The 15652-nt window shown below is 48.0% G+C and overlaps 2 protein-coding genes across 2 annotated transcripts in view; one reads left to right on the forward strand and one right to left on the reverse strand.

Moving 5' to 3' along the window:
• PHF7 (PHD finger protein 7) overlaps positions 1-820 on the reverse strand; it is a 32226-nt gene extending 31406 nt beyond the window's left edge. The window contains exon 1 of the mRNA XM_027836945.1: positions 801-820. The gene's annotated coding sequence lies outside the window, so the exon portion shown is untranslated. The remainder of the gene's footprint in view (positions 1-800) is intronic.
• Positions 512-15423, forward strand: BAP1 (BRCA1 associated protein 1). The gene is made up of 17 exons (XM_027836940.1): positions 512-660; positions 2310-2339; positions 3159-3213; positions 4043-4175; positions 4531-4650; positions 5105-5166; positions 5254-5396; positions 5839-5917; positions 6279-6402; positions 6951-7098; positions 9678-9862; positions 10392-10525; positions 11053-11531; positions 11674-11831; positions 12048-12140; positions 12226-12298; positions 12882-15423. The coding sequence occupies exons 1-17, from the start codon at positions 624-626 to the stop codon at positions 13013-13015; spliced, it is 2187 nt and encodes a 728-aa protein (XP_027692741.1). The 5' UTR covers positions 512-623; the 3' UTR covers positions 13016-15423.
• The last annotated feature ends 229 nt before the right edge of the window (positions 15424-15652 follow it).

Below are 15652 nucleotides of genomic sequence, written 5' to 3' on the forward strand. Positions count from 1 at the left end.
AGGGAGGGAGAGCCTGGAGGGGCGGATAGGGCGAGCGGCGGGTCAACCAACGGCCAGTAACGGCCGCGAGCCCGCTCGGCCCCGGCCCCGCTTTCCGGGGGGCGGAGGCTGGGAAGCGAGGCGACCGAGGGCGGGTTCATGAGTTCCCTCAACGGCCAGTAACGGCGGCGAGCCCAAGCCGGCGGGCACGCGCAGCGCTCGCGCCCCTCCTCCCGCCACCCACAGGAGGAAGGGGGAAGGGGAAGGGCGGGGCCGAGGGCGGGGCGGGGAGGCTCCCTCACTGGCCCTCCAAGAAGGGCGGCGTGGGCGGCGTGGGCGGCGAGGGCGGCGAGCACGTCCGGCCGTCGCGGGTCCGCGCAGCGCCCCCTCGGGCCCGCCCGCCCACCTACCTCGCAGCGTTCTGGTAAGAGAGCAGGATTGGGGGAGTTGGACGGAGCGCGACGTCGCTCTTGGTGACGTCAGAGCCGCCGCGTCGCGTCGCGCGCGGGTGACGCGGCTCTCGGGCCCGTTGTCTGGGCGTCTGAGAGTGGGGGCCCGGTGCCGGCCGGGCTTCCTTGAGTGCGGGGCTCTCAGGGGCGGCGGCGGAGCTTGGACATGGCGCTGAGGGGCCGTTCCAGGGGAAGATGAATAAAGGCTGGTTGGAGCTGGAGAGCGACCCAGGTGAGGGGCAAGAAAGGGGGGGCGGGGCCGGGCTGGGGGAGGGGGAAGGGGAGGAAAGGTTGGCAGGGAGGACCCGGAGTGGGGGTGGGGGAAGGGGGCCTGGGGGAGGGCGCAAATAAATAAGGGCCGTTCTTGCTTACTCTGTGATACCCGGGGCAGATTGGAGCTGTGGCGGGAGCTGGGGCCAGCGGGGCGAGGGCCGGGGCTCGTGGGATCCTGTTGGCCGGACGCGTTGTGGGATGACTGAGGGGACTTCCGAGGTCATAGCAGGAGGCGGTGGGGTGCAGCAGGAAGGGTGCTGGACTTTGAGTCCGAGGAGCGGGGTTCAGATCCCGGCTCAAGTCATTCAGCCTCCCTGGACCTCAGTTTCCTCTGTAAAATGAGCTGGCCTGGGGGAGTGCAAAGTGCCTTTCAGCCCCGATCACAGGTTCAACTTGAATGTGTGCGGGAAACACTTGTGCAAAAACCTCAACAAGTGGTTATTGGACTTTTGAAGAACTTCCCCTGCATTCTGCTTTTGGATAACTCCAGAATTGTTAGGGGCTCTTTAGTCGAGCTAAAGCTTGCCTCTCAGCAAGTTATATCCGTTGTTCCTAGTTCTGCCTTCAAGCATAGCAAGACTAAGCTCTCTTCCACATAATAGCCATTTATATAAGACCTATCATGCCCCCCTTAAGCTTTCTTCACCAAATAACCGTCCTCTGCATGCACTTGTCAACATCCCTCCCTAAGCCATGGTGGCCAGGCCTGTACAGAGTACTTAAGATGTAGTCTTGACTAGTACCGTACCAGCCTTTGTTGTGGATTCTGGGCAACCTAAGATCACGTTATCTTGTTTTAGTTCCCATATCACAGTGTTGATTTATATTTGGAGGATAAGAATCCCAAGGTTGTGCTACTCCCAAGCAAGCAGAATACAAGGAATACTGTGCCAGGAGATGTAATAGGCTTTAAGCAGGGGGTGGGGTACATAGTTTCCAGTTGAATGACAAAGATCTTGGTTAGTAGGTCCTTAGGTGGCAAGAAAACAAGCGCTATGGTGATTTTTGCTCATTAGGTATAGTACAAGGATATTCTTGATCTGGATGTCAGTTCTCAGAGAAGATAGATGTGAGGTTCAACCACTGGTGTTAAGAGAAGTTAGGGGTATATGAATAGCAGAAGGTAAATAATAATTATGATGATGATGATGATAGCTAGCATTTACATAGCACCTACTATGTTCTGGGCACTGTGCTAAATGCTTTGCAAATATTATCTCATTTGATCTTCACAGCAACCTTGAGAGGTAGTTGCTGTGATTATCCCCATTTTACAGTTGAGGAAACTGAGGCAAACAGAGCTTAAGTATGCTCAAGGTCATACAACTGGTATCTCAGGCCAGATTCGAACTCCTGTCTTCCTAAGTTCTGGGCTTAAGGAAAGGAGTTGGGGGTGGGGGGAGGTGGGCAGTGCTGTATCCATGTAAAAGAAGACATGCGAAACATCACAGAGGCCTGTAGCTGGAGGGAACAAGGGTCATGACTCTATCTTCCTTCTTTTACTAATAGTTCCCTAGCCTAGTCACACAATTTTGATCATAAAATGACGGCTTTTCTTTTCTTTCTCCCTCTGCTGTCTCCTTCCTTTTTCAATCCTTTCCAACTCAGGCCTTTTCACCCTGTTGGTAGAAGATTTTGGTAAGTATGAAACTTCCACTAAGATGAGTCAGTTCTTATAATGTTTTTGCCCCTGGTCTATAAGTAACTCCTTTGATTCTGATCTGTCCTTCATATGATCGATCATCAGATCTTGTCAGTTCTACCTCTGCAAAATCTTTTATGCCCATCCCCTTTTTCACTTATACTATAACTAACTCAGATGAGAAGAATCTTGTTAACTGTCATGTAGACTATTGTAATAGACTCCTAAATGGTTTTCATGCTTCCACTCCATTCTGTCTTCTTTCCAGGCCATCCCTCACATCATTGCTTTAGTAATCTCCTCCCTAATTTTCTATTCTGACTGTCATTTCTCTATTCCTAAACTGTCAGTGGCTCCCTTTTGTCTTGCACATAAATTAAAAACTCCTTATCCTGGCATTCACGGCCTGCCCCAAACTAACCCTAATAGGCTTTTCTAGCATTTTTGCATATAATCTCTTTCATATATACTGTCTTTCAATAACATGGACTTTTGTGCTCTTTTCTCCTGTTTTTGGTGCCTTTGCTATCCCCCATGCCTGGGAAATATCTCTCTAAAGTCAAAACTTTCTCAAGTCTTCTTAACCTTTCCCCAACTCCCTCCTATGTACTTTAAAAGGAGCTTGCCCTCTTCATATGTCAGCATTCTACTTAGAGCTATCCTTTTCACCAGTTATTTGTATATATGTTTCCCTCTCTGTGCCCCCATTACTCCATTAGATTGTAAGCTCTGTGTTAGAGGAATACTGTATGTAGCTCTGTATCTCTCGCACTGAACACAGAAGTTGCATAATAAATGTTTGTGGCATTCTCTAGGTGTTAAAGGGGTACAAGTTGAGGAGATCTATGATCTTCAGAGCAAATGCCAAGGGTAAGTGACTTCTCTGTTAGACTCTGTCACTGGCCTAAGATAGTTTGAGAAAGTGTCTCTTAAGTCAGTTCTTCTGATTATATCTCATTGACGGGATTTTGAAAGTTCTAGGATCCTTTGGTAGGGGACTCCTCAGGGGGGCCCAGTCTTGGGTGGCTGGCTTCCCTCACAGTGCTAAGTGTTTTTTATTGTCTGAGATGCTAAGGCTTTACCTGGATGCCATTTTTTTCACCCTAGAACAGAAACCCTTGTAATAATAGGAGTTACCTCCTATAATATCAGAAAATGGGTCATGGTAGCAATGCTAAAAAGTCTCTCCCTAGGGAAAAAAGGACTTGGTTTGAGTGTGGACTTTTTTTTATTTACTTTGGGATGTTGTGGTAGGGTCCAGTGATAGAAGAGGTACTAGTTCAACTTCCCATTGGAACAGAACTTTTATGTATTTCTGTCTTTGCTTTTATCCTGAGGCTTTCACTCTTCCGAGATGGTCCTCTGGTCAATGAATTACTTTTCCATTTTTTTCATAGCATAGAATTATGACATTCTGATTGGGAAAGGGGATGGGTGCCTTTCTTGTGATCCTAAGGTTAAAGACAGAACAGGCTGTGGCATATCTCTTGGGAGTACATATACTTAGTGCTGCCTTAAGCTGAGTTGGTGGCCTTCACAATAGGTTAGCACAGAGTGCCAGTTTTGGAGTCTCTCTCCTTTGCTTGAGTGGTAAAACAGTTTAAGGGGAATAAGAAGAAAAGAAAAATGGTGGAAAGGGGAGCCTTGCCTTCCATCCTGGTCAAACATACTTGATAGCTCCTTTTCTCTCTTCCTCCAGGCCAGTATATGGCTTCATCTTCCTCTTCAAATGGATCGAAGAACGCCGATCCCGACGCAAGGTCTCTACCCTGGTGGACGAGACTTCTGTGATCGATGATGACATTGTGAATAACATGTTCTTCGCCCATCAGGTTATTTGGTTTTCTGTGCTGTGAGGGAGGAGTTTATGTACTCAAAGGCCACAGGATAGGTTAGCACTAGGGAGTTATTAGTGCTTCTACTTTAAGAGAAAATAAACAAAATCTAGGCATTATTATTATGTAAACACTCTGACCAAGAAGATTTCTTCTTTTCTTGGTTGGTTCAAGGGAGGGAATGGTTCCTCTGTCTGAGATTCAAGGAGTTCTGAGTAGATCAGTTGACCAGACCACACTCTACCTTTTTATGTATGCCAGATTTATCAATAATGCTACATTGGTATATGTTTGGGGGAGGTTGGAACAAGATGTGTACCATGGATAAAAGTGCCTATTCTTGGATCTGCAGCTGATTCCTAACTCCTGTGCCACTCATGCCTTACTGAGTGTCCTTCTGAACTGTAGCAATGTGGACCTGGGCCCAACACTGAGCCGCATGAAGGATTTCACTACGGGCTTCAGTCCAGAGGTATGTTGAGGGCCATGGTTGCCTGGCAGAGGCTGCTATGCCCATTCTTTGAGAGCTCGATTGACCTGTATGCAGTGCCCAGCCAAGGCTTGGGCCTCAGTCTTGGGCTACTCTTCTGCTGTTCTCTGAAGAGAGTGAAGTTACTTCATATCAGGAATGGATATGGTGATTTTAACTTTTTGTGTTATTTGATCCTGTCACTTCATTGATTCCCCAGGCAGCCTTGTGAATTGAGTAGAGTGCATGGTGGCCATGCTCATATTATAGACAAGAGGTTAAGCAATGCTTGCCTAAAGCCACATAACGAGTAAGGTGCTTAGGCTGTAATTGAGGTATTCTGACTACAGCCTCCAGTGGGTTTGTCACTCTTGCCTTGATCTTTATTAAATTATTAATATCTCTACATCTTTTCCACATAGAGGCTATGACATGAGATTATTTCCTCTCTTTCTAGAGCAAGGGATATGCCATTGGGAATGCTCCAGAGCTGGCCAAAGCACATAACAGCCATGCCAGGTATGTGTAATGGGATAAGGGACAAAATAGTCATCAGGAGGGGAAGGAGTCTCCTCAGTCCACTTTCTGAACCCATCTCCTCTGCAGGCCTGAGCCACGACACCTGCCAGAGAAGCAGAATGGGATCAGCGCTGTGCGGACGATGGAAGCCTTCCATTTTGTCAGCTATGTCCCCATTAAGGGACGTCTCTTCGAGCTGGACGGACTGAAGGTGTACCCCATTGACCATGGTAAGAGTCATACTTTGAGTTAATTGGGACAGGGGGGGTCTAGGTGCTGATAGTTCCTGCTGGGGCTAGACAGCCTGAGTGGCTTTCCTCAATTTTTGACCACAATAATTTTGTCAGGCTTTTGGTTTCGATTCCATTTCTCACTTATTCTAAATTCTAGGATTGGTGATATGATTGTTAGACATTTAGTAGTAAAGTTATTCAGTTGAGCAGGGAATAATACACACTTCTCCAAAAATAGTTAACCACTTTGATGGTAAACCAGCCAAATATACTTGCAGAGCTTCTTATCATGTGACAGGTTGACTCTTAAGAATGTCTGACTTCTGACATCCTTCATTAGCAGTGCCTAGATGCTCCCTCCAACCCACTTGGCTTCTGTCTTTACTACCTTCCAACATTTACAGCCTTGGGTTTTTTTTTTCTCCCTTGTTCTTCCCAGGGCCCTGGGGGGAAGATGAAGAGTGGACAGATAAAGCCCGCCGAGTCATCATGGAACGCATTGGCCTAGCCACAGCAGGGTAACTGCTCTGACTTTGTGGGTGGGCCTAGCACTGGGAAGTTTGATGGCAGCTTTGCTCCTTAGCACCCTCGGGTGGGCTTCCTTGATGTCTCCAGCCTTTCTCTTCCCCATGGATAATTATGGAATTCTAAAGGAATGGGTAAGAGTATTAAAAACCCCATTGTGGTGATAAGCTGGCTTGCTTTTTTGCCTTATATCAAGGTATAATGTATGTTAATCGTTGACTGATCCCAAGACACTGGTTTTAAAGTTTCTGGCGTGGAGCAGTTTGCATTGGTCATCTGACTGGGGAAGGGGCACAGAGGGTGGGGTGGCTGCAGAAGACCTGAAGCTCAGGTGGCCGGTGGGTGTGACCACAGGGAGCCATATCATGACATCCGATTTAACCTGATGGCGGTAGTGCCCGACCGCAGGATCAAGTATGAATCTAAGCTGCACATCCTGAAGATGAACCGACAGACAGTGTTGGAGGCCTTGCAGCAGGTAGGGAAGGCCACGCTCCAAACTATTCCTGTTGCTGGGAATAGACTGAATCAGCCCCTGGTGTTTGTCTCATTTCTTGGTACTTTTCATTCCTCCCTATTCTCTTATGAGCCACACTTGGACATCTTTCTGTTCGTTCTCTTTTCCCTCTTTCTGTGCACGTGTTCTTTCCCTTCTGATTTAACATCCTTGTACGGTTTTCTTTTTTCAAGCAGCTTGATTATTTGGGGGCTAAAGTAATTGGTGGATTTTCCGTGCTTTTATCTCTATCCTTTCTGTTCTTCACTTAGCCTTGGATGTTTCCTTACTCCTTTCTGACTCCTTGGAGAGTGGGAAAGATTTAAGTTGGGATGAGGACAGCCTGCTAAAATGAAGTCATTAGTCTTTCCATTTCATGGTGTCATGATTAGGTAACCGCTGGCTGCCTTGTTTCCCTAGGGCATACTCAGCAGGAACAGGGAGAGGGCACAGTCCAGTGGGTCTGTGTCCCTGCAAGTATAGGGTTCTGCTAGTTCCATTGCTCAGTGCCCTCCTTATTCTGGTTTCAGCTGATCCGAGTGACTCAGCCAGAATTGATTCAAACCCAGAAGTCCCAAGAGTCTCAGCCCCCTGAGGACTCCAAGCCGGCCTCCTGCAAGCCCTCTCTGGTGCTTGAAACAAGCAAGACCCCACTGGCCTCTGAGGGTTCCCAAACAGGTATGAGATGCCTGAGTGACAGGACCCCAGGAGGCCTGAACATAGCTTGACTCCTTTTTTTGGGAGGGGATTCAGTTAAATTGGACTTGGCATGGAATTGACTGCTTCAAAATTGGTGTAGAATAAGAATTCTTAACCTTTTTGATGTTACAGACCCCTTGGGCAGTCTAGTGAAGTCTGTGGGCCCCTTCTCAAAGTTTTAAATGCTTAAAATATAATACATAATATTACAAAGGAAACCAATTGCATGCAGTTATCAGAGCATAAAAAAAAAAACCACAAAGTTCATGAACCCCAGGTTAAGGAACCTTATATAGAGGGACTTAGGTGCTCTGATGGAAAGGCAACATGGTAGCATGGAAAAGGAATACAGGATTTGGAGTCAGAGGACCTGGGTTCAAATCCTGCTTCAGACACTTAGTAATTGTATGGCCCTGGGCATTTAAATTTCTCTGAGCCTCAAGTTTCCTCATCTGTAAAATGAAGGAGTTGGATTCAGTGACCTCTAAGGTACCTTCCAGTTCCAAATTTGAGCCAGTGACTTAGAAGCATACAGCATGTTGAATACCTGCTGTAGGGCCTAGAGAAAAAAGCCTTGGGCTGGCCTCCTGGGTCCCTACAGCCTTTCTCTTTCCCATGGAGAATTGTGGAATTCTAGAAGATTGGGGGACACTTGCATTCTTGGTTTAGAATCTTCTAGAAATGAGTGGCCAATATAAAGAATGTGATAGACAAGTACTTAGCAGCCTATAGCACTCTTATTCCTCTGTGTCCCTCACACCACATAAATTTCCTCCTTTCTTTTGTTCCTTTCCTTTTCTCCTTTTCACCTTCTCCTCTTGTTCTATTTTCCTTATTTCCCTTTTATTCTGACCTGTTGCAGACATCGAGGAATTTCTCAAAGGCGTAGAGATTGCTATCCTCTTTTGAAGGATGGTTGTGGTAGCTCAGTCCAAAAGATGGGAGGAAATAACAGGAGCTGATTGCGTTAGGAATGTTAGAAGGGAAGAGGGAGCAAGTACCTGCTTCTTTTTTTAAAGATTCTTAAGAAATTTTTATTTAAAAATTTTTGAAATATTACCCTAGCTTCCCCCTCCCAGAAAACCATCGTATGTAATAAATAGGCTGCTTTTTTAGAGGGGAAAAGAGGGGAAAAGATCAGCATAACTAATTAGTACATCAGAAAGTCTGAAAATATGTGCACTTTGCAGCCCTTGTGGACCCTCCCCTTCTGCATGGGGGAGGGCAAGGAGCATCTGCTTATAGCTTGTCTTTCAAGTCATGCTTGTTCTTTATAATTTTGCATCACTCACTTTTGATTTTTTGGTGTGGGGTGTTGTAGTCATTGTGTATGTTGTTTTGTTGCCTCTGCTTATTTCAGCAGCTCATGTAGTTCTTTCCTTATTTCTCTGTATTCGTCACATTCATCATTTTCTATAGCATGGTAATTTTCTGTTCCATTTATGTACCATAGTTTGCTTAGCCATTCCTTAATCAATGGGCATCTACTTTATTTCCAGTTCTTTGTCGTCACAAAAAATTCTGCTATAAATATTTTGGTGTATAGGGAGACGTTCTTAAAAATGGCCTCCTTGGGACATAAGCCCAATAATGGAATGTCTGGATCAGAGGGTATGGACATTTTAGCAATTGTATTTGTATGATTCCAGATTGCTTTCCAAAATGGTTATATACTGATTCACAGCTCTACCAACAATGCACCATAGTATCTTTCTTCCCAAAGCCACTCCTATTGACTATTGCCATCTTTTGTCATCTTTGCCAATTTACAGGATGTGAAGTAAAACCTTAGGATTGTTTTGATTTGAATTTCTCTTATTATTAGTAATTTGGAGCATTCTTTCACGTGGGTTGTGTTAATTTGCAGTTCTCTTGAAAACTGTTCGTGTCCTTTGACCACTTATCTATTGGGGAATGGATTTTGGTCATATATATCTATGAGTTGTTTATATATCTTGAATACTAAACCCATATAAGAGAAATTTGATATGAAAGTTTTTTTCCCCCACTTCATATCTTACCGTAGGCGTGTTGATGTTGCCTGTGCAGAAGCTTTTCAGTTTCATGTAATCAAAATTAACTCTTTTATCTTTTGTAATTGCCTCTGTCTTGGTTTGTTTAAGAATACATCTCCTACTTCTGTCTGTGAGAGGTATATGGTCTGCTGTTCTTAATGCTAAGGTCATGTATCCCTTTAGAATGTATTATTGTGGAATATGGTATAAGGTGTTGGTTTAAGCCTAATTTCCGACACACTACTTTCCAGTTTTCCAGCAGTTTTTATCAATTAAGGAGTGCTTTACTAAGTAGTTTATGATTTCTACTTTATCAAACGCTGGGTTACTAAGTTCCATTGTTTCTGATTCTCCCTTACCTAGTCCTTATCTAGTCTTTTTCTAATCTTTTTTCTGCCTCTGTATTTTCACAATACTAGGGAGTGTTATTGACTGCTGCTTTATTATATAGTTTGAGGTCTGGAAGTACTGTTCGCCCTTTCTTCCTCCCAGCGCTTCCCTTACCTGGTTCTGAAGACATCATTCCTATTTTTTTCCTTCAAGATGGACCTGAGGAGGTGGCAGGACCTTGCCAGCCAGCCCCCACACATAGCCCGCCCAGCAAACCCAAGCTCATGGTGAAACCTCCAGTCAGCAGCCTCAATGGGGTTCCAGCAAACCCCAGTCCCATTGTTCAGCGGCTCCCAGCTTTCCTGGACAACCACAACTATGCCAAGTCTCCCATGCAAGTAAGTGCCGAGGGCTAAGCAGGTATCCATTTCTAGGCCTAACACTTATTGCCACAGATGTCCTTGATACTGATTATAAAGTACTTTGAGCAGGTGTTTCCTCACTTATCTTGGGATTTAGTAGCTATTTGAGGGTATCTTGTCTTCCTGTTTTTGGTCATAGAATTTTTCTTAGCCCGGTGTTGAGTCTTCTGGCCACTACAGAACCTCAGGAGTTCAGGAGAATTTCTGGAAATCCAAGTCTTCCCTAATTCCTGATCATTTGGTTATTTCCAGAATTGTGACCTTAAGAACATGGGATATTGTCTTGATTAGGCCTTAAATGGCAGTGGAACCGAGACAGTGTTTTTGGATATTCTGTTTCCTGAGAAAGGCTGTGTGGGACAGAACTCACACCAGAGGAGCATCTGCCCCTGGCATGTTCTAGGAATGGTAAAGGAGCGGCATACGTAGCCTCTCTGTGAGGCCATCGGTCTCCCAGCTTGGCTTTGCCCACCCTTTCAACCCATCCTGGGATTGTATCCTCCAGGAAGAAGAGGACCTGGCAGCAGGCGTAGGCCGCAGCCGGGTCCCCGTTCGTCCACCGCAGCAGTACTCGGATGATGAGGATGACTATGATGATGATGAGGAAGAAGATGTTCAGAACACAAATTCTGCCATCAGGTAGTTTTTGCTCAAGGGCGTGGAATACTGAAAACCCCTGCCCTTTTCTATCTGTAATTGACCAGTTTTCTGGAGAGAATGTGGGGCTGCCAGGTATCCCCTGAGGATGGGGTATTTGGAGAGGAGCCATGCCATACTATGTAACCTTGGGATCCACATGTCCTGTCTGTGCCAAGGCTAAAGGTGTAAAGAGGTCAGCTGTTCTTCCATCCTTGAATACACAAAGGACATGTGACTGCAGATCACAACCATTCTTATGACTCAGGAGAGACTACATAGGGAGCTCTCTGAGGCCTGTAGAGGCCATGCAGTGTCAGAACTCTTGATTACAAGCTCAGTACCCAAGCTACTCTAGTATGCTTCCGCTTCTTCTTTAAAAGCTGTTAATTTACTACTTGGAATTTGGGGAGGGTCTTTCTAGAGACTGCCAGTCAGTCAGCTAAGTGGACAGATGACTTGGGAAGTGCTTCTAGGAGATAGGTTTACTCTTTTTCTAGGCTCACTTTCCATCTCTGGGCCTGAATTAGGTACAAGCGGAAAGGGCAGGTCAAGCAGGAGCCCTTGGCTCCCTCCTCGGATGGGCAGCTCTGTGTCCTGCAACCCAACACCATCAATGTGCTGGCTGAGAAGCTCAAGGAATCCCAGAAGGACCTCTCGATCCCTTTGTCCATCAAGACCAGTGGTGGTGCTGGGAGCCCAGCTGTGGCCGTGCCCTCTCACTCTCAGCCTTCACCCACCCCCAGCAATGAGAGCACCGACACAGCTTCTGAGATTGGGAGCGCTTTCAACTCACCACTCCGGTCACCCATCCGTTCTGCCAACCCCACCCGCCCATCCAGCCCTGTCACCTCCCACATCTCCAAGGTGCTTTTTGGGGAGGACGATGGGTTGTTGCGAGTGGACTGTATGCGCTACAACCGGGCTGTGCGAGACTTGGGGCCTGTCATCAGCACTGGCCTTCTGCACCTCTCTGAGGATGGGGTGCTGTGCCCTCTCACCATCACAGGTGAGTGATGGGTTGGGAGATGGGGCCAACGGAAGCTAGACCTAATCAGTCAGTCAGTAGAATGCTTGGGAGGACTGCAGTCCTTGATGCCTGGGAAGTTTGCCCTGCTTTTAGCTATTTCTTGTGTGTGTGCTCCTCTTAGAAGGTGGGAAAGGCTCATCACCACCTGTCAGACAGAGCCAGACTGCCCAGATCAGTGTCACCCTCGAGGAGAAGGAGGCGCCGGAGCCAAGTGACAGAGAGAAGGCCGGGCTGAGCCGCCCCCCTGAGCAGCTGTGTGGGGAGAGGTATTCCCCCAAAGTGAGTGTCCAGTTGGGTCCTCCTTCCCTTTGCCTGAGGTTGTGGGAACCTGTCTCGGGGCCAGGCGAGTTTGCTATTTCCTCTTCTCTCCTGGTGCTGCTGGTGCCAGCAATGGCCATGCCTGGAATGGGTGGCAGGAGGTGGGACCAGGAGCCTTGTACCATGCCCTTCCTGGGGGTTTGGCAGCCACTTCACTAGAGCACTTGGTCTTGCCAGGAGCTGCTGGCACTGCTGAAGTGTGTGGAAGCTGAGATCGCAAACTATGAAGCCTGTCTCAAGGAGGAGGTGGAGAAGAGGAAAAAATTTAAGGTGAGCTGTTGGCACTGCACTTGTGGGGTGACTTCTGATGCTGTGAGTTTGCTTGCCAATCATCCTCTTCTATTTTCCCTCACAGATTGATGACCAGAGAAGAACCCACAACTACGATGAGTTCATCTGCACGTTTATTTCCATGCTGGCTCAGGAAGGTGAGGTGGGAGTGCCAACCCCTGGCAGAGGGTACAGGAGGTGAGGGCGGGGGGGAAGTTGTTAGTTATTGGGAGATGCTTCCACCTTTTGGAATGGAAATGAAGCCTCTTCTCTCAGGTTCAGGGACCCATGTCCCTGAAATCAGGTCTGCATCCTAACAAATACGTTTTTGATGTTATTCTAAAGTTTGTGCAGATTGTAGGGGACACAGGGTGGGCCTGTTTTCAGGCCCAGCTCTTGGGCTCCCTGTCCTGCATGGGCTTGAGAATCTCCTGGGACAGCTGACATCCTACATTAACATTTGTAGATGGGTCAGTGCTGTCAAACTCAAGTAGAAACAGGGGCCACCAAACCAGATGCATAAGGATTCCTGCAGGTGCATGTTGACTTAGTTTTAAAATGTAACATTATCTGTGATGTGTGTTTATTTATTTTGTTCAGTATTTGCCAATTACATTTTAATCTGGTTTGGGCCACACTGAGGAGTGTTGTGGGCCATCGTGTGTAGATAACTGCGTAGTGGGAGCTCAAGGTTGCCTGGCTGGCTGCAGGCTGCCCACTCAGGCTTGTGCCCTCTCCTAGGCATGCTGGCCAACCTTGTGGAACAGAACATCTCCGTGCGACGACGACAGGGTGTCAGCATTGGTCGGCTCCACAAACAGAGGAAGCCCGACAGACGGAAACGCTCCCGTCCTTACAAGGCCAAGAGGCAGTGAGGGACCTCCTGGCCCAGGGCTGGGCCTTCCACGTGCTCCCCTAATCATAGGGCGTTCTGAGGGCGAGGCAGCCATGAGCTGCCCCCACTTACTCTCCTCCCCTTGGACCCAGTATTACTGTACAGTTTGAAGTGGGAACATTGTTCCCCAGTGGACAGGCGAAGGTTCCCGTGTGTCAGTCGCACTACAGACCTCCTGCTGACCCGTTAGAAATAAGGGGGACTTCTTGGTCACGTGGCTCTCAGCCTCCCCTAAGCCCCTCCCTGTTGACCTGGGGATACTGAAGTCAGTTGGCCTGCCTGCAGCTTAAGTTCCCTTTCAGGGGTGGGCACTGGGCAGGTCAGCCAGAGATTGTCGTAAAGTCAGTGTAGGGACCACTCAGGAAGCAGCAGCTGGAGTCAGTGTAGTGGGAACTCTACCCGTGGGAACACTCCCTTTTCAAACCCCCTTTGTCATCTGAGCCCGCCCACAGCTGGCTGTGGATCATCCGCCCCAACGGGTACACGGACCCCATTGACAGCCAGGGCCCTGGCTCCCTGCCTCAGTGACAGCAGAATATATATTTTATATATCAGAAATGTCTATTTTTTTCTTGGTTCTGACTAATCTTGCCACCATTGTATTGAATACCACTGCCTCCTACACAGCAGCCTTCTGGACACAGCCTTGTCCAGACCTGGCTCTCCATCCCTTCCCCTGGCTTCTTCCTCATCCGTTTTTTGTATGTGTGTGTTCTCCCCTAAACCCTGCCGCGGGGAGCTGGAAGGCAGAGCTGGGACTTCAGGGTCACAACCACTTACCTCCTGGGTGTGTGACCAGGGCCAGAGGTGCTCTTGCCCGGGTTCCCCCATCCACCCCAGTCTCTGAGCCCCGCCCAGCACCACACAAGCACTCCCAGTGAGAGTCCCCAGCTGTCTCCTGGAGAGGTTGGGCTTGCACTTTTGCACATCTGCTGTTTGAACTCCAAACTCAGGAATCAGGGCTTGCTCAGGATCAGTATGAGGAGTAGGGCGGGTAGGGAGCAGCAGGACTCTCTGGGTTCATGGGAACACATAGAGAAGCTTTGTTATCCAATTGGGCTGAGCAGCTATGTGGCCTACAGAGTGGTTTTTTTAAAGTCCTAGCAGAGTGGAGATGTTTGCTTTTAGGTTCTTTTGATTCCTGTAAATTGTTCTTCCTTCCCTGGCATGGCCTGAAGAGGGAGCAGATAAGAGGATAAGAGGGCAGGTGCTGGGGTTTCGTGGATCCAGCTACTTTGTTCTGTAAAGGCCCTGGGCAGTAGCCCTGGAGCCTGTGGCTGCCTGCAGCTGGCTTTGGTTGGACAGGTTTGTGGGTTGGAGAGGCATTGCTCCCAAAACAAATGGTGCCAAGGTGCCCCAAAGCCTTTTGGGAGAATGTTTGTTTTCAAAGTGTTTGGTGGCTTTCCTAGCCTTGAGCTTGTTCTAATAGGATTGTGTGTGCGGGGCCGGGGGAGGCGTTCGCTTTCTATGGTGAGTGGGAACCTGCACTGGTTTCTGTGGAGATTCTGAGCGAGGTGCACCTTGCCCGCTAGTATTATGGAGATGCCCTCCCTCAGCTAAGTGGGCAGGGAGGGTAGGTGCAGCTGTCCCCCTGGGAGCAACCTTCCCCCCTTCCCCCCTTCCCCCCCCCGGGCTTCTGAACTGTGTGTAGGAATGTCCATCTGCTGCCTGGCTCCAGGATCTAGAGTGAAATTAGTTGGTGTCTATCAGCTTTTTGTGCTGCTGAGAGAGAAGGGATCGGGGAACTTTGTGTCGGGGTTATTCCTCTTTCCTTCCAGAGCTTAGGCCCTGGTGTAGGAGTGTAAAGTAGGGGAGGGCTGGCCTCCTGCCTGAGATGCTTCCATTTTGTGGGCATTTTCCACTTGGGCTTAAGCCATCCTGTGCCCCAAGAGGACTTAGAGGCAGAATTCTGTCAGACCATTTGGGGACCAGTCTCTGCCCTTTCTGCACACTCCAGAGTCTCTGTTTGCTTTCTCTTTGTGACCATAAGGTAGCTATTGCTACTCCTACCTTGCCCCTTCCCACCCCTGCCCCTTGCTGTTTCCCTCCCTAAGGGCCCTTGGGAGAAAGTGGAGGTCCCTTCTTTATATACCACAATTGCTGTTTAAGTTGTGGTGGGGCAGATGAATTTGTTCTCCTTCTGCTTGCACTGAATTTCAGAAGAGACAGGAATCAACTTGAAGTAAAATATAGGTGTCTTGGGGAAGGCTGAACTGAAGCTATTGTACATAAGAGACTTGGACAGGCTGGGGCTCGGGCCACCCCTGGCCCTTTGCCTGTGTATCCTTGTAAATACCAGACTTGCCTGAATGAATAAAGTTTTCCTGTAACTTATGTGCTCTGTGTTGACTGGCTAGATGTTTGCTGAATAAAGAACCGTGTACTGTGCTGTGCAAGCATTTTCTCTGCTCTGGGCACTATCTGTGGTACCAGGACTCAGGCAGCATATATACAGTGGTATAAAGAGTGGCAGAGCGTTGGACTGCAAGTTGGGGGATCTGGGTCCTCATCTTGGCTCTACCGCTAATTTGTTGTGTGACCTTGGGCAAGCCCCATCATCTCTGGGCCTTCACTTCCTTTTTCTGGTAAGATGAGGTCCTTTCCAGTTCTAGCATTT

This window comes from Vombatus ursinus, unplaced genomic scaffold (assembly GCF_900497805.2).
Source record: "Vombatus ursinus unplaced genomic scaffold, bare-nosed wombat genome assembly UNPS02014820.1, whole genome shotgun sequence".
NCBI lineage: Eukaryota > Metazoa > Chordata > Mammalia > Diprotodontia > Vombatidae > Vombatus > Vombatus ursinus.